Source organism: Mobula birostris, chromosome 4, assembly GCF_030028105.1.
Source record: "Mobula birostris isolate sMobBir1 chromosome 4, sMobBir1.hap1, whole genome shotgun sequence".
Classification (NCBI taxonomy): domain Eukaryota; kingdom Metazoa; phylum Chordata; class Chondrichthyes; order Myliobatiformes; family Myliobatidae; genus Mobula; species Mobula birostris.
Genome location: NC_092373.1, coordinates 13,953,414 through 13,975,066, shown reverse-complemented (window position 1 = coordinate 13,975,066; position 21,653 = coordinate 13,953,414). Strand labels below are relative to the sequence as shown.

Genomic DNA, 21,653 nt, shown 5'->3' with positions numbered 1-21,653 from the left:
CAGGTACTCTGCTTTCCACCCGTATTCCAAAGGTATACGGGTTAGCTTTAGTATGTTATGGGCATGCTATGTTGGTGCTGGAGGCCCGGTGTCACTGCAGGCTGCTCCCAGCACGTCCTCGGACGCTGTTGATCATTGACGCAAATGGCACATTCCATAATCTTTTATGGTCCTTCCCTAAGTGCCAACTTTGATGATCTTGTGGTTTTATAAACACATTTCACTCTGTTTTGATGCACATATGACTAATAAAGCAAATCTTCTTTCTCTTTAAAAAATACCTTCTGTCGTTTCAGCGAGGAGAGCTACGTTGTGACTGACTACGCCATGAGGAGTCAGCTGCAGGTGGAACCCTGTGAAGCGGACGAACTGAATCTGTCGCCCATGAAGACAGCATCCGGCATGCTGTATTCCCGGCAGTGCTCCGTCAGCTACCTCTTCCGGCTCACCATGCTCGGCAACCACGCCGGCGACAAGGTGGTGATGGTGTTCGGGGCGGATTCGCCGTGAGTACATTTTGTTTGGGAATCCTCCCCCTCCCCACAAAACCTGGCGATTAAAAGGTTAGCTTTATTTGTCGCGTGCACATAGAAGCATGCAGTGAATTACATCAATGTGCTTCTAATCAAATCAGTGAGGGTCGTGCTGGCAGCCTGCTTTTGACGCCAACTCACTAACCAAGGTTTCTTGATTAGTCAGGGTGTCAAAGGTTATCGGGAGAAGGCAGGAGAATGGGATTGAGAGGGATAATAAGTCAGCCATGATGGAATGGTGGAGCAGACTCAATGGACTGAATGGCCTGATTTTGCTCCTGTGTCTCATGGTCTTATATTATGGTCTAATAGTACGTATTTGGAGTGTGGGAGGAAACCAGATCACCAGGAGGAAACCCACGTAGTCACAGGGAGTACGTACAAACTCCTTACAGACAGTGGCTGGAATCGCACCCCAATCTTACAACTGGCACTGTAGATTACACTAACCGCTACACTACCGTGCACCACAAATCTAATCCATCTAAACCTAATGGTAAACACAAGAGATTTTGCAGATGCCTGAAGTCCAGAGCAACACGCACAAAATGCTGGAGCAACTCAACGAGTCAGGCAGTTCCCCTGTTCTCATGCCTCTAAGACTAATGGTCTTGGTCATTCTCACAGCTGCCCTTTCTTTGGTTTGGGTGACTGCCATCAGGCACAGGGTGATCTGGATGGCTGCCTCTTGCAGTGAGGATTTTTTGGTTTGACAGGAGAAACCCTTTAGTCCACTCCTCAGTTCATCGAGATCTACGTTCATCCACTTGCCATATAATCAACCATGGAACGATTGCCATGGAGCTTTTGGAGGCTTCCTGAACCTGCCCCATTTACCCGTGATTGGCCCATATCCCTGTAAAGCAGGGGTTCCTAACCTCGGGTCCATGGACCCCTCGGTTAATGGTAGGGGTCCATAGAATAACAAAGGTTGGGAACCCCTCCTCTAAACCTTTTCTGTTCATATACCTGTCCAAGTGATTTTTAATGTCGTAATTGTACGGCCTCTACCACTTCCTGGGGCAGCTCCTTCCCTCCGCCCACCACCCTTATCCTCTTTGAAAAAGGTCCCCTTTGAATCTTTCTCCTCGCACCTTAAATGCATATCCTCTAGCTTTAGACTCCCCGACCCTTGGAAAAAAATACTATGACCATGCTCCTTACCTATGGTCCTCATGATTTTGTAGACCCATATCTTGGAGAGGCCTAATTTGGAGTATTGTGTGCAGTTTTGGTCACTTATCTGCAGGATAGATGCAGATAAGGTTGAAAGAGTGCAAGGATGTTTCTGGGTTTGGAGTACCTGAGTTATAAAAAAAGATTGAATAGGTTTGGACTTTATTCCTTAGAATTTAGAAGGTTGAGAGGAGATTTAATAGAAGTATACAAAATTATGAGGATTAAACTCCGAACATCCTATGACCTGAGCTGTAATAACATTGTGCTAACCGCTACGCAACTGTAGCACCCATGGATGGGCCTAATGTCTTTCTTTTTAAGTCTTTTTATTAATTTTCAAAATTATAAACACAGTAACAATGTTGATACAAAGAGATTGGAATAATCTTAATAAACATACACAAAAAAGATATTAAGTAACATAGGTATAATAGACTTCCAAACTCATAATGAAATTAGTAATAAAGAAAAAAAAGAAATAAAAAGAAAAAAATATATATATAAACAAATAAAAACCCCCAAAAGAAAATGAAAAAAAAACTAAATACTAAACCCAAAAAAAAAACAGAAAACAGGGCTAGACCAATATCTTGAATCAGACACGTTCAGTAATGTCGTCAACTCCACTCCTCTATTCATATAATTTAAGTTAATAAAAAAGATTCGGAAAGGTCAAATTACAGGATGGGCCTAATGTGGGCAAATGGAATTCGTATCTTCATTGAAACCTATCAAATATTGAAAAGCCTAGATATTGAGAGGATGTTTGCTGCAGTGGGGGAGTCTAGGACCAGAGGGCACAGCCTCTGAATACAAGGACATCCCTTCAGAACAGAGATGTGGAGGAATTTCTTTCACCGAAAGGTGGTGAATCTGTGGAATTCATTGCCACCAATGGCTATGGAGGTCAGGTCATTGGGTATATTTAAAGTTGGGATTGATAGGTTCCTGATTAGTAGGGGTATCAAAGGTTACTGGGAGAAGGCAGGAGAGGTGGGTTGAGGGGGATAATAAATCAGCCACGATGGAATGGCGGAGCAGACTCAATTGGCCAGTTAGTCTAATTCTCCTCCTATTTCATATGATCTTACTGTCTTACGGCACAGGTGGGCAGATTTTTGCATAGTAGGGGAATTGAGGGTTATGGGGAAAAGGCAGGTAGGTGGAGATGAATCCATCATCAGATTAGCCATGGTCTTATTGAATGATGCAGCAGGCTCAACGTCCTTCCTAGAATAAGGTAATCAGAACTGAACGTACTTCTCAAATACCGTGCTGGCTAGTATGTTAATCAGTCACTGTAAATTGCCTTGAGTTCATAGGTAGGTGGTAGATACTGGGAGGAATGAATGGGAATATTCGGAGAATTGAGTGTGTTAGTGTGGAATTAACGTATACGTGTGCCTAGTGGCCAGAAGGGGGCTTGGTGGGCTGAAGAGCCTGTTTCTGTGCTTTATCTCTCTCAATGAGAACCACAAGAAGTCCAGTCATTCCTTACCGTTAAGGCAGATAAGAGGAAATTTAATAGAAGTGTCAAAAACAGATAAATAAATAAGATTGTACTGTGGAGGTAGAAGGTATGTAGAACACTGATCACATCACATCTAAGCTGGCTTGATAGCTTTCCAAACTGCACATTACCTTGAAATCTCCATCAGATGTTTGCTCAAATCCCTTTTGAATGTCACTTGAACGTATATAGTGACAGATTCATTGTCAGTTCCCAGTCTCATGGTTGTAGATTCTGACATAGATGTGCTTTGATAATAAATTTACTTTGTACTTGGTACATAATTCTTTTATCCACTAATGTTGTGGATCTTAGAGAGGTAAAGCTCAGAGACCGGCTCTTCAGCCCATCGAGCCCCCTACTAACCACCAGGCAAATGTTTGTGTTACTCCTACACTAACGCACTTTCTGAACATTCCCATTCATTCCTCCCATCCTCGACCACCTACCTGCACACTCGAGGCAACTTATCAAGCACTTTATCTGGGAAGTGTGTTCCCTTCTGAATGCCTCATTATAGGAAAGATGCAAAAGTTTTGTCAAAGGTGTAGATGAGATTTACCAGGATGCTGGCTGGATTAGAGAGCATGTCATATGAGAATAGATGGAGCAAGCTAGGGCCTTTCTCCTTGGGGAGAAGGAGGATGAGAGGTGACCTACTGGAGGTGTATAATACGCTAAGAGGCATTGGACAGCTCCTTTCGCCCAAGGCAGAAATGGCTAATACAAGATGGCATAATTGAAAGTGATTGGAGGGAAGGATGAGGGGGAATGTCAGACGTAGGTTTTTCACACAGAGAGTAGTGAGTAAGTGGAACGCATTGCCAGGTGTGGTTGTAGAGGCAGATGCCTTAGGGGCAATTCAAAGACTTTTAGATAGACACATGGATGAATGAAAAATTGGAAAGTGGTGAACACCGATAGAACACAGGTAAACTCCACATCACAGGGAGAACATTGGTAGAACACAAGTAAACTCCACATCACAGGGAGGACACCGATAAAACACAGGTAAACTCCACATCACAGGGAGAACGCCGATAATACACAGGTAAACTCACCTATCACAGAGAGAACACTGATAAAACACAGGTAAACTCCACATCACAGGGAGAACACCGATAGAGCACAGGTAAACTCTACATCACAGGGAGAACACTGATAAAACACAGGTAAACTCCACATCATAGGGAGAATATCGATAAAACACAGGTAAACTCCACATCACAGGGAGGACACCGATAAAACACAGGTAAACTCTACATCACAGGGAGAACACCAATAAAACACAGGTAAACTCCACACAGACAACACTCGAGTTCAGGACCGAACTTGTCTTTGTGCTTATTGAGTGTAGCTGTCGCTGGTGAGGTCGCAATTTAATTCCTATTGATATGACCTTGTGTTGAGCAGTTTGCTGGACCTTTTCAGAAGGCAGTTAGCAATCCATTGTACCTGGAGTCCCCCAACGTCACAACATCCTCCTGTTCAGGGGAAGGACAAGCACCTTCCACACCAATGTTCTCAGCACTGAGACCTCTGTATCGGCCCTAGGGTGGGAAGCCAAATTGTTTGCAAGGCGAAGGCAAGTGTACGACACTTAAGATGATGTAGTGTAGCGGTTGGCATACAGCCTTACAGCAGCAGCAATTAGGGTTCAATTCCCACCGCTGACTGTAAGGGCTTTGTGCATTCTCTCCATGACCACGCGGGTTTCCTCTCACATTGCGAAGGCGTTTAGTAAGGATTAGTAAGTTGTGGACACGCTATCTTGGTGCCAGAAGCATGGCGGCACTTGCAGACTGCCCTGTGGCACATCCTCAGACTGTGTTGGTGGTTGACACAAACGACGCCTTTTCGCTGTGTGGTTCGAGGGGTCGATGTACATGTAAAAAGTTGCTGTAAAGTTTAAGATCCTTCATCTTGAGTTAGGCAGATGAATATACAGAGAATGGAGAACTATGGACACTGTGTAGGCAGAAGGAATTAGCTTAGATGGGCATTTGATTACAAGTTTATTTAATTTGATATCGGCACCAGCCTGTCCTCGCGCTATGAAGGAGGTTAGTGAGTCAGATGAACTTATAACAGTGTATCAGAGTATTTGTTTAATTAGTTAAGCCCATCACCCTTACTTGGGCTGCCAACAGCAACTCACCAAAGGTCCTCTGTCCTATACCAGCTATCACCAGGTATCTCCCAGGAATGAGAACCCTGGGCCTTCTGCTGATGTTTCTGTAGCTCTGGCTTTTTATGGGATGGGGTTGCTAGCCCCGTGCCAACCCTCCTCCTCCTGCAGCCAGGCTTGAGACCATCCATGGCGCAGTTATTTATTTAATTCCCTGCAATTGAATTCCCCAACTATCTTGGGAAGGTTTGAACCTCTCAGTCCTTTGCAAAACCACTTGGCCACCGTGCAGTATGGAGGGCACACAGTGATAGGCGACGCAGTTTTCTGGGTGGGACATTACCTGGAGGCCCCAGGTGATGCAGCTGTGGTCAGGCAGGAGCCTGACCTACGTTGTGGCCAGTGTTTGTCGCTCAGGCTTACAGGTGAGCTTTTACTTGTCACATCGAAACATACGGTGAAACCTGTCATTTTGGGGGTAGCTCACAGAGCTGCCACACTTCTGGCGCCCCACAACTCAATCACCTTAAGCTGTGTGTCTTTGGAATGTGGGAGGAAACCAGAGCACCCAGAGGCCACGGGGAGAACGCACAAACCCCGTACAGACAGCAAGGGGAATCAAACCCCAGTCAGTATTTGATGTTACCACGAAATGATTGGGCTACCATGTCACCCACCACCAATCAACACCACAAGTCATTAGGCCTTTTTGCAACGCTGCTGTGTGTAACTAGGGTGAAGATTTTACTCTCTGACACAATAGGGTTGACGCTGAAGTAATTGATTTGCTGGGACTTTCACAAGGATGAAACGTACTGCCTATTACGCTGCTGGTGTTTAGGGCAGCAATGAAGGTCCTCTATCTCTGTCTGACCCTGGCCATCTTCTCTATTGTGGTTCAGAGCCCTCAATTACACACAGATGTAGAAGGAGTCTTCATTACTGTTTCTGTAACAGTTTTGTTTGACCATTCAGGGTTGTGAGCCCTGAGCCGAACCATGAACTTGCACGACCGGTGGATCACTCTTAGTCTGACCTCTAACCTTTGACCTGGCCGAGAGCAAAAGCACAAGACCCTGACTCCAGCCAACTCCAGGTCATTGAGGCACACAAGCCTCCAAACCCTCCATCAAGGTTGTGGTCCTCTTGGAGGACAAAGCTGAAAGGTAATATATAAATGCAAATCACTTGTTAAGTGAGAGGATGAGTGAAAACAGCTTGAAGGTTTGGAACAATTTTTTTTTAGATTAAATTAGATATGAGGACACTCAGTCCTCGTTTATTGTCATTTAGAAATGCAATGTCAATTTATTCCTTGACGAACAACCAGCTATACCACCCCACCCTGCTACCAGGGCATCGCGGTAACATAGCATTAGCACGATGCTATTTTAGCTTTGGGTGTCAGAGTTCAGAGGTCAATTCTGGTGCTGTCTGTACATTCTCCCCTGAACTGCGTAGGTTTCCTCTGGATGCTCTGATTCTTCCCACAGTCCAAAGACGTGCCGGTTACTTAATTGTAAATTGTCCTGTGATCAGTCTAGGGTTAAATAGGTGGGTCACGGGGCAGTGCAGTTCATTGGGCTGGAAGGACCTGTTCCGATTGTACCTCTAAATAAAATAAGTAATAAGTAAAAGTTCCCATGTGTCAAGGCTGCCAGTGATTAATGAACGGTCTGTGAGTGAGGCAGACAGGGTGTTAAAGAAGCCTGCAGCTCTTTGCTCTTGATGGATTGCTCAGTGACACTACTTGGTGAATCTCCTGTGATTGTCAAGGGATGAGAAACAGTTCAAGGCCTTGGCAGTAGTAGTTCATCTGAAATAAAACTTCTAGCGACTTTAGGGTATAATCCCCAGCTTCACAACTGGCCTTCTAGTTTATTCAGTCTGAATTGTAAGTTAACACAGAACTTTCATGTACTTTACAACTCATGTTCTCAACATTTATTGCTTATTTATTTATTATTATTATGTTATCTTTTTGCATTTGCACAATTCATTGCCTTTTGCATATTGGTTGTCTCAGAGAGCGGTTGGTGCGTGGAATGCACTGCCTGAGTCAGTGGTGGAGGCAGATACACTAGTGAAGTTTAAGACACTACTAGACAGGTATATGGAGGAATTTAAGATGGGGGGTTATATGGGAGGCAGGGTTTGAGGGTCGGCACAGCATTGTGGGCTGAAGGGCCTGTAATGTGCTGCACTATTCTATGTTCTTCTATGTTCCATCTTTGTGCGTGGTTTTTGATTGATCCTATCATGTTTCTTTGTATTTACTGTGAATACCCGCAAGAAAATGAAGCTCACTTTAGAATATGGTGACATATACTGTATTTAATTTGATAATAAATTTACTTTGAACTTTGAACCTCTTGTAGCAGAGCACAGGGTTCCCATACTGGCTGAATGTAAGGTTGTGTGTTTGATATATTTTATAATGGATACGTCTATCTCAGTGTGTGTGTCTGAGATGTGTTTCAGTGGTGCATCCATGTATGTGTGTGTATTTATGATGTTCTGTGTGTGTGTGAGAGATCTCAATAGCATTATAAGTGATATATTTCTCAATGGATTTGTCTGAATGTATGTGCCTCAGTTGGTGTGTCCATGTGAGTGTGTTGTGATACCTCATCCTGTGTGTCAACTAAGTATGTATTTGTGATATGTGTCTCGGTTGGTGTGTCCATGTAAGTGTGCGTGATAGACATTCAGTGGGCACTTCATTAGATACACCTGCTCGCTAATGCAGATATCTAATCAGCAACTCAGTGCATAAAAGTTTGCAGGCATGGTCAAGATGCCACGATGTATGCTGGCAATGTTGGAACCCACGTGCAGAGGGAAAACAGACTGCAATGTAGAGATGGTGACCAAAGTTTATTAATAATTATTCCAATGCAACACCTGTGGTTCAGCCAAGCAACACCACAAGACGTAACATTCTCAAAACTAGGACCCTGCGATTAGCGCTAATCAGGTGTCCGTTTAGATAATAAAAATAACGCAGAATTCTCGAGCCTATCAAAATAAACTTTACAATTTTGAACAGAAAGCACTGGGAGACCGCATTACAAAAAGCAACTTGCTTGAGAAAAAACACAAGGAAATCTAAACGATTACAAACTGTAGTTAAACAACAATTAACCCATCCAGGTGCTCTAAAAACCTTGGAGCCCATTGCTCTGTGGCACCTAATGGCGCAGGGAGAGGGATGCTGTAACGATCCCTACGGGCCTGTGGGGGGAGCTGTGTTACTTGAATTATTTAAGATGCCCAATTAACACTAATTGTGGGATCGTAGTTTAGAGAGTGTTATGTCAATATTCCATCTTTTTTTCTCCAGTCCTGAGGAAGGGTCTCAGCCCAAAACGTCGACTGTACTATTTTCCATAGATGCTGCCTGGCTTGCTGAGTTCCTCCAGCACTGTGTGTGTGTGTCAGTGTTCCAAACATTGATTTCTGGTGTTTTGAGAATGTTACGTCTCGTGGTGTCACTCATACGAGCCACCGATGTTCATTTAGAAATATTATGAATAAATTTTGGTCACCGTCCCTACACCAGAGTCTTTCTTTCCTACACACTTGGGTCCGATATTGCCAGCATACATTATGACAGAAAAGATTCAGTTGTAGTCAGACCAAACATCAGAATGGGGAAGAAGTGTGACCTAAGTGACTTTGACCATGTTGTTGCCCGACAGGGTAGTTTGCTATCTCCAAAGATGGCTGATCTCCTGGAACTTTTACACACAACGGTCTGGAGTTTGCAGAGAATGGTGCAAAAAACAAAAAAAAACATACAGTGAGCAGTAGTTCTGTGGGTAAAAATGCCTTGTTAATGAGAGATGTCTGTGGAGAATGGCCTGATTGCTTCAAGCTGACAGGAAGGTGACGGTAACTGAAATAACCACACGTTACAACAGTGGCGTGCAGAAAAGCATCAGAAGAGACACAACATGTCAAACCTTGAAGTGGATGGGCTACAGCAGCAGAAGACCATGAACATACACTCAGTGGCCACTTTATTAGGTACAGGAGGCCACTGAGTTATGTCTCAATGGATTTATCCAAAAGTGTGTGTGTGTGTGTGTGAGAGAGAGAGAGATGTCTGAATAGATGTATGAATGTTTTAACTGAACCAGTCTTTCTCAGAAATGACAGATTTGAAATCACATATTGCTGTGATATTTATGAAGCAATACTTTTGTCATAGTTTGTATATGAAAGAAAGTTCCAGCTACGTGGCAAGAAAGGCTATGTGCAGGGGAGCATTTCAGTTACTGCGCAGCTGCACACCGGCTCAGTTTAGAGGGAACAGTGAACATTAGATTAGATTAGATTATGAGGACACTCAGTCCTCATTTATTGTCATTTAGAAATGCAATGCATTAAAAAATGATACAATGTTCCTCCAGAATGATATCACAGAAACACAGGACAAACCAAGACTAAAACTGACAAAACCACATTATTATATACTGTAAGCCTCAATGGATTTGTCTATATGTGTAAATGTGGGCGTGTCAATGTGAATGTGTTGTGAGAGCTCAATGTGTGTGATGTATCTGTGTATGTATGTCCACGTGTGTATGCTCAGTGGATGTGTTTACTCTGTGTGTGTGTGTGTGTGTGTGCTTATGATAAACTTCAGTTGGTATGTACACACAATCTAAGGATATATATCTCAAAGCATGTGTCTACTGTGTGTGTGTGTGTACACCAGAGACTTCTGTCACTCAATGGTTATTCCGGCATAAAGTGTGTGTGTGTATATGTATATATGTGTGTGCAGTTTACCTATAGATGGGTGTGTTTGCACGGTTCACCGACATAGATCGATGTGTGTCTGCTTTGTATCGCGATGGTGTGCGCGCGCGCGCGCGTACTTTAGCCGCGATTTTGGCGAGTGAGTTGACAGTACTGCATTTCCCCAATTTTCTTATGGTGTAACCAGTCTTTCATTAAAAGCTACTGTAAGCTAGGAGGGTTTAACATTTCATCCCTGCTGCCCGCGGCACTTTTGTCCAATCTGTTTGTACGTCAAACAAGGCGGAAAGGGGAAGGTGTTTCCGTGCGACAAGTACTGATGTAATGATAGATCTGCGCTACTCTTCGCAAGACAGAAACACGAGAGATTCTGCAGATGCTGGAAATCCAGAGTAACACACACACACACACACACACACACACACACACACACACACACACGCAATGATGAAGGATGCTCTATGGAAAGTTGCCTGGCCGCTGAGTTCTTCCAGCACTTTGTGTGTCCTGAGCAAGACGTTGTTATCAGAGCAAAGTTCACAATCCCGAATGTTGGGACAGCAGATAGTAGCCCGTGAAATACTGGTGTAAAATGCAAGCGCAGTTGCCAATACACACTCGGCTAGCTGAACTATCTCATCCCAATATCCCCGCAACGTTCTTTTCATCCAATTCGCTTTTAATGGTTCCACACTCCAGCACCCAACCATTCCTGATCCTTAGCCGCAACGCGCCCGTAGTCTGGGATGTATCTAAAAGGACGGTGACATTCAGAATGAACAGAGAGAAGTTTATTTAAAGACTGGCCAGCGTTGTGTAGTCAGGAGCAGAGAGAAAACGGGACGATTGCTGGGGGGAGGGGGGAGGGGGATTTACTCTGCGGCGCTCTTCCAAAGCCACCTAAACTGTCCGTCGGAGGGAAGCGGGGTGCGAGTAGGGTGGAGGGGGGCGGAGGTTGCAGACACCGAGAGCCACTGGGGTGAGAATGCAGTTTAATATGTCTCGGTTGTCTCTGTGCAGGAGTGATCGCGCTCGCTGGCTGACGGCCCTGGGGCAGAGCGGCGCCGAGAGGCAACACCCAGACAGGACAAGTGAGTATCCGGTTAGGGTGTGGGCTGGGTGGGAGGATGGGAGGGAGTTGGTGGTGGGCGGCGATGTTCAGGGGACTGGCCAGCGTTGTGGACTCGGGGAGCAGTCAGGCGGCTGTTGGCGAATACGCACTGCCACCAAATGGCCTCCAAGGTGAACTGCAGCTCTGCCTCCATCTCACGCTCGCACACTCTCTCTGTCGCTCTCTCTCACATGCACACTCACTCTCCTCTTTCTCTTCCTCCCAAACGCGCGCGCACACACTTCCTTCCCCACCCCCACACAGTAGCATTTCACAATGGCCCCTTCTGTCAGAGAATGGTGGGTGCATGGGATACTGTGCAAGAGGCAATGGCTGAGGCAGGTACCTCGGGAGAATTCAGATGACTCACATGGATGGAGGGTTCTGTAGGAGGGAAGCCCAAGCGTTAGAACCCAACACTTCCTTCCCAGTACCACACACAAAAGTTTGCTGGTGAACGCAGCAGGCCAGGCAGCATCTCTAGGAAGAGGTACAGTCGACGTTTCGAGCCGAGACTCTTCGTCAGGACTTCCTTCCCACATTGGTTAAAAGATTGGCACAACAATGTGGGCCAGAGTGCCCGTACTGTACTGTAATGTTCTACGTCAGTCAGAATAAACCTGATTCTGATGGCGTAAGGGTCAATAGGTTAACTGGACAATGCAAGTCACCTCTAGTGTCTCGAGTCACAGAGTATTACAGCACGTTAACAGGCCCTTTGGCGCAGGTGAGTTACAGAGGCTGAATATAGAACTGAGCTTATTAATGAACAGGTGAACCAGACAAAGTGGTCACTGAGTGATAGGTGAATAGTCACAGTCTTCCTTCCTGGGATACAGGAGCTTTAGTTCCTTAAGGTTGTTATCGCTGGGGATGGTAATGGGGACAAGCTCCCAGTACCTATTGAATGCTTCTGATAGCACGTGTGACAAGCAAGTCCAGCTCCTGGCTTTCAAGCGTGGCTTAGCTACTCGGCCTGGCAGAATCGTTTCTACTGACAGGAATGCTGACTGGCGACTCCTGGGATGACGCTGGCGCTAAGTTGTGTCCATTCTCAGCGTTCCTCTGGATTCATCAACTGTGTGGAGAGCAGGAGCCTGCTACATGGGGCACAGCGTACTGCCCTGGCTCGCATTTCACGTAGACAGCCGGGAAATAAACACTCACGGTCGACCCCAACCAAAGGTGGACCTCCCAGAGGTCTAAATCCAGAGGGCATCGATTTAAGATGAGGAGGGAAAGATCTAAAGGAGGTGAAAGAGGCAACATTTTCTCATGGTGGGGGGGGGGGGTGGGGGGACTATAGAACAAGTTGCCAGAGGAAGTGGTGGAGGTAGGTGCAATTCAGACATATAGTGACATTCAGACAGATACATGGAGAGGAAGGGTTTAGAGCAAAGGTTCCCAGCCTTGTTTATGCCATGGAGCCTTACCATTGACTGAGGGTTATAGACCAAATGGGAGCTAATGAGACAACACGAGTAGACAACTTGGTCAGCCTGGATGAGGTGGACCAATGGCCTGTTTTCATGGTGTTTAGCTCTTTGACTTGAGTAAACATTATAAATCTGGGTGGTGGTTGTTGGTGTTAGGTGTGCTGTCATTTGTCCCTGCAGCAGAGTCAGCAGTTTGCTCAATTCTCCCTGCCAATGTACCATCCCTGGGATCAATACTTCTTACAAATTGCATCACGTCTTTCTGCAGATCTTCCACAAGGAAGCCAGAACTGTGCGCTCTTTCCTAGCTGAGGTCTCAGTATCAGAATCAGGTTTAACGTCACTGACCTATGTCATGAAATTTGTTGTTTTGTGGCAGCAGTCCAGTTCAATACAATACTACAAACTACAATAAAATATAATTAAATAAATCGTGCAAAAGAGAGCATAGATACTGAGGTAGTGTTTCTGCATTGTTTCATTATCCATTCAGAAATCTGATGGTGCAGAGGTGGAAGCTGTTCCTAAAATGTTAAGTATTTGTCTTCAGGCTCCTGCACCTCCTCCCTGATGGTGGCAATGAGAAGAGAGCACGCCCTGCATGTTGGGGTCCTGAACGATGGACACTGCCTTTTTGACACATCATCTTTTGCAGGTGTCTTCGGTGCTGGGAAGGCTGGTGCCCATGGTGGAGCTGGCTGAGCTTACAACTTTCTGCAGCTTTTTCCAAGATTGTGCAGTAGCCTCCTCCCAAACCAGACAACGATGCAGCCAGTTAGAATGGCCCCCACGCTATAAATTTGAAACGGTCTTTGGTGACATACCAAATCTCCTCAAACTCCTAATGAAGTATAGCCGGTGTTGTACCTCCTTTGTGATTGTATCAATAAGTTGGGCCTGGGATAGGTCCTCAGCAAGAGCTAATGCAAGTTGAATGACTCCTGTCTACTCTTGAATTCTTTATACATAACACCTTACCTTGTTTTCTCATTCCCTCCCTCTCCCCAACAGCTCTGACGCAGGTGGAGATCACCAGAACCTACCCAGCCAAGCAGCCTGACGAGCTGTCCCTCCAGGTGGCCGATGTGGTGTTACTGTACCAGAGTCTGGAGGACGGTGAGTACCACACTGTGCATGGCTATAAGACATAGCAGCAGAATTAGGCCATTTGGTCCATCGAGTCTTTTCGGCCAATCCATTATGATTGATTTATTTTCCCTCTTGACCACCTTCTCCTGCCTTCCAACTAATGAAGAAACTATCAGCATCCACTTTAACTATACTCAATGACTTTGTCTCCACAGCTGTCTGTGGCAATCAATTCTATAGGTTCACCATCCACTGGCTCAAGAAATTCCGCCCTGTCTCTGTTCTAATGGGGCAACTTTCTGTTCTGAGATTGTGCCCTCTGATCCTATACTCAGCCATTATACACATCCACTTTATCTGACCTTCCAAAATTCAATATGTTTCAATCAGATTACCCCTCATTCTTCTAAACTCCAGCAAGTATAGGTCCAAAACCATCGCACGTTGTCCCTCTCATTCTAGGGATCATTCTCGTGAACTTCTGGATCCTCTCCAATGCAAGCACAGCCTTTTTTAGATAGGGGGCCCAAAACTGCTCACAATACTCTTAAGTGCAGTCTGACCAGTGCCTTATAAAGCCTCAGCATCACATCCTTACTTTTAGTTCTTGTCCTCTCAAAATGAATGCTAACATTGCATTTACCTTCCTCACTACTGATTCAACCTGTGTGCTGGTGGAACTCAACTTGAAGGGAGGGCAAGGCTCCGTCCAAGGGAGAAGACTGACTGGAGGATATTAGTCATAATCATAGTCATAGTTTTACTTTATTGATCCTAGGGGAAATTGGTTCTCGTTACAGTTGCACCATAAATAATAAATAGTAATAAAACCATACATATTTAAATAGTGGTATGTAAATTATGCAATAAGTCCAGAACCAGCCTATTGGCTCAGGGTGTCTGACCCTCCAAGGGAGGAGTTGTAAAGTTTGATGGCCACAGACAGGAATGACTTCCTATGACGCTCTGTGTTGCATCTTGGTGGAGTCTCTGGCTGAATGTACTCCTGTGACCACCCAGTACATTATGTAGTGGATGGGAGACATTGACCTAGATGGCATGCAACTTAGACAGCATACTCTTTTCAGACTCCACCGTGAGAGAGTCCAGTTCCATCCCCACAACATCACTGGCCTTATGAATGAGTTTGTTGATCCTCTTGGTGTCTGCTACCCTCAGCCTGCTGCCCCAGCAAACATGATAGCACTGGCCACCACAGACTCATAGAACATCCTCAGCATCGTCCAGCAGATGTTACAAGAAAGAGATCAATAAAATTGAAAAGAGTACAGTCAAATTTAACACAGATGTTGCCAGTTCTTGAGGACTTAAGACCAAAGTTATAAGGAAAGGTAGAATAGATTAGAACTTCATCTCCTAGGGTGTAGGAGAATGGTCTTAGAAGTGTAAAATATTATGAGGGGTATAACACATGCAGACTTTACCCCCTCAGGGTGGGTGAAAACAGAAGTAGAAGTCATAGGTTATGGATAAAAGGTGAAATATTTTAAGGGGAATTTGAGGGGGAACAACTTCTCTGAGAGAGCGATGAGAGCATGGACCGAGCTGTCAGCAGAAGTGGTGGATACTGGTTCAATTGTAATGATTAAGAAAGGTAAGTACAGGGATGGCAGGGGTTTGGAGTGATATGATCGGGGGTAGGCAGACGGGAGTAGGTAAAAAATAGGGTTGGTACAAACTAGATGGGCCACGGGGACAGTTTCTGTGCTGTAGTGCTGTATGGTTTTGAAGTCAGCTTGAGCTGGATGGACAGAAGGACCTCTTTCTGCCTGTAGATCTCAATGACTGATCAGGTCAGCATGGATTACATTGGTGAAAGGTCCTGTTTCGACATTTCGTGCACTATGACTCTATCAGTTTGGTACGACCTGGATGGACAGACACAAGGGCTCTATCTGTGTTTAGTGCTCTCTGACTATCAGTTTGCATGGTCTAGGTTGGTCAAAGGGCCTGGTTCTGTGTTTAGTGCTCTATGACTCTTTCAGGTCAGCATCGACTAAGTGGACTGAAGGGCCTGTTTCTGTGCTGTGGTGCTGTATGACTAACAGACAACTTCACTTTGCAGGTTGGTGCGAAGGGGAGCGACTGCGAGACAGTGAGATCGGTTGGTTTCCTATGGAGTGTGCCAAGGTCATCACATGTCAGGCCACCATCAGCAAGAACATGCAGCGTATGGGACGGCTGCTGGGACTGGAAACACACGTCTAGACAGTGGGAGAGCCAGAGCAAGCGGGCCTGGGCTGGAGCAGAGGTTGGGCATTCTACTGTCAGCGAGGAGAAACACCTCTCCCCCACCCACCCACCGCCTTGTATGGGGTCTGCCACAGACCTCTTGGGAGTTAAGTCACCTGCTGGAACACTTGGCAGCAACACCGCTGAACGAACGGTTGAGAAAGGGTGAGGTGGGGGTGTCAGGGATCGTGTAAATAAATCGTGGTCGAGGAGATCCCTGGAACCCTGCCTTGCTTGATGTTGGACTCGGGGCCCCTGTGAATCATTTCTTTTGAGATGACCCGTGAGCGTTGGGTGACCTTGATCTATGAAGGAGAACAACTGTGACAGGAATACCCTTCGGATAGTAGGCACAGCAGCAGACCCAGAGCTTAGCTGTGTTCATTGAAATGTAGTAACAGGCACGATCATGCAAATAACACGTCTTTTAAGTTAAGGTTTCGCTGCTGAATCTTTGATTAAATATTCAGAGTTATGGAAACCACTGACTATGAGTTGGTCTGTGGTAATGTTTAATGTGATTGTATTGCACTGAATAAAATGCAGTTTATTACAGAAAAGTATAACAAAGAGTGAAGCTGTCTCACAAAATCCACTCAGGATTTCTCCACTTTTCTGTCTGATTACAGAGTTGTCATCATCTCCACATCTTCAACCATTCGGAAGGCCAAGCCAGGGTATGACTTGCACAGTAACGCACAACAGCATTGCTAGCACACCTCTGCACGTCAGGCAGCCTCTATGGAGGGGAACAAATGGTCGATGTTTCGGGCTGAGACATACACAGCGAATGTTAGGGCAGCGAGGAGTGCAGCAGAATGAAAATGATATGGGAATACAAATCCATAGTCTCTCGAAAGTATCATCACAGGTAGAAAGGGTTATATAGAGTGAGCTTTTGGCACCTGTGATCATAAGACATAGGCGCAGAATTAGGCCACTTGGCTGATCAAGTCTGCTCCACTTATTATCCCTTTCAATCCCATTTTCCTGTGTTCACCCTGTAACCTTTGACACCCTGACTAATCATGAACCTATCAACCTCCAGTGACTCGCCCTGCTCAGCCGCCTGTGGCAATGAATTCCACAGAATCACCGAGTTGGCCTTCGTAAAATCAGAGCAGTAAGTACAGGAGTTGGGATGTTGTGCTGAAGTTGTATATAACATTGGTGAGGCTGAACTTTGAGAGTGGTGTGAAGAATTGATATGTGTGGTTGATAAGATTGGTGTGGCGCGTGGCCAAGTGGTTAAGGCATCGGTCTAGTGATCTGAAGGTTGCTAGTTCAAGCCTCAGCTGAGGCAGCGTGTTGTGTCCTTGAGCAAGGCACTTAACCACACATTGCTTTGTGATGACACTGGTGCCAAGCTGTATGGGTCCTAGTGCCCTTCCCTTGGACAACATCGGTGGCATGGAGAGGGGTGACTTGCAGCATGGGCAACTGCCGGTCTTCCATACAACCTTACCCAGGCCTCAGTCAATATCGAAAATTGATGGACAGTCGAAGAAGATCAATAAGAATAAAAGAGTGCAGGGAAAATTTACAAGGATGTTGCTGGGACTTGAGTACCTGAGTTATAGGGAAAGGTTGAATAGGTTAGGGTTTTGTTTCTTGTCATGCAGGAGAATGGGGGAGGGGGATACTATAGAAGTACACAGAATAATGGGAGGTGTAGATAGGGTGAATGCAAGCAGGCTTTTTTCCCCTCATGTTGGGTGAGACTAAAACTAGAGGTCACGGGTTGTGTGAAGGTGAAATATTGAGTGGGATCTGTAATGTATGGATCTATTTCTTTTATAGCAACAACCCCTGCCATCATTACATATTTGATCTGTTGTCTGTGCATGCGCTGTATTCTACGCTTGCGCATTGTTCTCTCTCACTGCAATATGAATACGTTAATTAAAGCCATCTGCCACATCCGTGATTTTTATTGAATATATATGTAGCTGTGCACAGACACAACAAACAGGTGACGAGTACGAACCTGAATGTCAGAAAATATCACAAACTGCACCGTCAGTTACAGGACAAAACAGTGAAGTTAAACCGCACGAGAAGGCCATCACAAACGCGTGAGTACAGCATAGTAACAGTGGAAGAAGTGCTGAATTTAAAGTGAAAATTACGCGGCTATGGCTTCAGTTGGGAAATATGACGAATTTGACTGTGCTAATGAAGGCTGGGAGACATATATTGAGAGGTGGAACTGCATTGGAATGCAAACAACATGGAGGAACTAAAGAAAACCCCAACTCTTCTTAGCTTAATGAACCCAAGAACGTACACTCTCTTATGCAACCTAGTAACTCCTGAAAAGCCAACAAGCAAGACGTTTGATGAAATTGTTACAATTTTTTTTTTAAAATCACTTAAACCACTGGCAATAGCTGAGAATTTTGGATTTTACAAAAGGAGCCAGTCAAAAGATGAAAGTATTCCTGAATACATTACAGAACTGCACAAATGTTCCCAGTACTATGACATTACAGATGGACTTTCTGATGCATTAAAGGACAGATTTGTATGTGGCATGCATAGACAAAGTACTTAAAAGAGGCTACTGTCCAAAAGAAACTGAACCTTACAATGGGCATTATCCATGGCAATATTGTTAGAGACTGTAGCAAAGGATGCAGCAGAACTACAGAAAAGGAGGATAGAATGAGAAATGCACAAATTGTCCCTGAATGGTGCAAGCAGCCAAAAATGTTCTGGATGTGACAAATCCTCCATGATGCAAATGATTGTTGGTTCAAAGAAGAGGTCTGCAGGAAGTGTCACAGACAAGATGAAGAGTCTCATCCGGAGCTACGTATGGTGCTGGGAATAGATAAACAGATTGAAGACTTGGCCAAAAGCTGTTTGGGATGCCAAAAAAGTTCAAAATGTGACCCCACAGGCAGTGTTACACCCATGGGAGTGGTTATTGTCACATTGTCAAAGAGTACATAATGACTTTGCTGGGCCATTCATGGACTCCATGTTTCTGATTGCTGTGGATGCTCATTTGAAGTGCCCAGAGGTTATACCAGTGAAGTCAACCATCTCAGCAAAGATGGTCTCTGCTCTGAGAACAATATGCATCAGAAACGGCTTAGCAGAACAAATTGTGCGTGACAGTGGACCATAATACCTGTCAGAAGAATTCCGACTCTTCCTGAGGAAAAATGGCATCAGACTTTTCAAGTCATCTCCTCACCACCCAGCACCAAATGGGTTAGCTGAAAGGTTTATCTAAACCTTCAAGAAGTCCATTAAAGCTATGAACAAGGACATCCTTTCTCTACAGCACAAGATGGACAACTTCCTTTTTGTGTATCAGAACTCTGTTCACGTAAGACAAATTAAATACCCGCAATGCTGTTTAATACAGGAATCTGAGATCTCGCAGAGACCTCCTGAAACCAGATCTACTAAGGGAAGTGCAGAATAAACAGTTCAGCCAGTTGTCAAGTGAAGCAGTAAGGAGCGTTGAGATTGGACAGGAGGTCCTAGCATGTGACTACCAAGAAGACAAGTGGAGACCCAGTAGGACAGCTACAAGAACTAGATGTACACAGCGGATGTTGGAGATCAGACATGGAGACGTCATGTGGACCAGATACTGGATGCTCAACTGAAGAACACATCCGAGTCGATTGCATCCAACAAGACGGACACGTTACAGTCACTGGACTTACCTCTTATTGATGATATCTCTGACAGCAATGTGGAACCGGAAACTGAGAACGTTGCCTTAGACAAGATACCTGCCAAACCTGATGCCACTCCACAGGACCAGAGCCACTATCCTTGAAGAAACGGAGCACCACCCAAAAGTCTGAAGTTAATTGAGAACTGTTACTGTGAAAGCATGCTTACTTGAATATAGTTTATGAAAGGAAAATTGAATGTTTTGTATACATTCAGTTTTATGTTACATTAATCAAAAGAAAGAGGAAGTGTAATGTATGGATCTATTTCTTTTAGAGCAATGATTGCCCCCACCCTTAGCACTACATATTGATCTGTTGTCTGTGCATGCACTGGTCTCTCTTTTGCTGCAATGTGAATACACCCACTAAAGCCATCTTCCACATGCATGCTTTTTATTTAATATGTAGTTGTGTACGGACACAACAGGATCTTTTCCCTCTCAGAGGGTGGTAGAAGTGTGGCATGAGCTTCCAGTGGATTTGGTGGTTATTGGTTTGATTGTAGCATTTGAGAGAAGTGTGGATAGGTATTTTGATGAGTGGTGTATGAGGGCTTGGTCCAGGTGCAGATAGACCGTACTAGGGAGAACAGTCTTGCATGGGCTAGTTGGGCTGACGAGCCTACTTCCATGCAGTAGTGCTTTTAAGACTTGAGGCTAAATTACATTTGATTTGGAGATCAAATGTAAAGTGCCGGTTTGATATTGTGGGCATCTTTGAGTCATGGTTGAAAGAAGATCACAGTTGAGAGGTTAACATCCCAGGATAAACATTGTATTGAAAGTTCAGGCAGAGAGTGTGAGGTGGCTTTGTTGGTCAAATAAAATGAAATCAACTCCATAGAAAGAGGTGACATAGGATTGGAAGATGTAAACCCTTGTGGGTAGAGTTAAGAATCTGTAAGGGTAAAAAGACCCTTATGGGAGGTATAACCAGTAGCCAGGATGTGGGCTACTAATTACAACCAGAGATAGAAAAGGTATGTAAAAAAGGCAATGTTGCTATAATCATGGGAGATTTCAATTATGCATGTAGATTGGGAAAATCCAGTTGGTGTTGGATCCCAAGAGAGGAAATTTTTGGAATGCCTATGGAATGGCTTTTTAGAGCAGTTTGTGGATGAGCCCACTAGGGGAATGGCAATTCTGGAATGGGTGTTGTATAGTGATCCAGATTTGATAAGGGAGCTTAGGTAAATAAATACGATGTTGGAAAATGCATGGTCATGCACTTTGGTAGTAGAAATAAATGTGCGGTCTATTTTCTAAATGGGGAGAAAATCAGGAATCTGAGATGCAGAGGGACTTGGGAGTTCTTGTGCAGAGCACCCTGAAGGTTGAGTCGGTGGTGAGGAAGGCAAATGCCATGTTAGTATTCATTTCAAGAGCTCCAGAATACAAGAGCAGGGATGTGATGCTGAGGCTTTATAAGGCACTGGTGAGGCCTCACCTTGAGTATTGTGAAGTTTTGGCCCCTCATCTTAGAAAAGATGTGGTGGCATTGGGGAGGGTCCAGAGGAAGTTCACAAGGATGAGTCCAGGAATGAAAGGGTTATCAGACGAGGAATGTTTGATGGTTCTGGGTCTGTACTCGCTAGAATTCAGAAGGATGAGGGGGATCTCATTGAAACCTTTTGAGTGTTGCAAGGCCTAGACAGAGTAGATGTGGAAAGGATGTTTTCCATGGTGGGAGAGTCTAGGACAAGAGAGCACAGCCTTAGGATAAGGGGCGCCCTTTCAAAACAGAGATGCAAAGAAATTTCTTTAGCTAAAGGATGGTGAATTTGTGGAATTTGTTGCCGCATGCAGCTGTGGAGGCCAGGTCGGGTGTACTTAAGGCAGAGATTGATAGGTTCTTGATTCAACATGGTTACGGGGAGAAGGCCGGAAATTGGGGTTGAGGAAAAGATTAAAAAAAAAAGGATAAGCCATGATTGAAGAGCAGAGCAG

The 21,653-nt window shown here is 44.8% G+C and overlaps 1 protein-coding gene across 2 annotated transcripts in view; it reads left to right on the top strand.

Moving 5' to 3' along the window:
• The window catches only part of LOC140196168 (rho guanine nucleotide exchange factor 26-like), a 231,939-nt gene extending 215,377 nt beyond the window's left edge, over window positions 1-16,562 (top strand). For both annotated transcript variants that reach the window (XM_072254925.1, XM_072254926.1), the window contains exons 12-15: window positions 297-506; window positions 11,138-11,208; window positions 13,676-13,780; window positions 15,840-16,562. In XM_072254925.1, the coding sequence (XP_072111026.1) occupies window positions 297-506; window positions 11,138-11,208; window positions 13,676-13,780; window positions 15,840-15,982 (529 nt within the window). In that variant the 3' untranslated portion in view covers window positions 15,983-16,562. The remainder of the gene's footprint in view (window positions 1-296; window positions 507-11,137; window positions 11,209-13,675; window positions 13,781-15,839) is intronic.
• The last annotated feature ends 5,091 nt before the right edge of the window (window positions 16,563-21,653 follow it).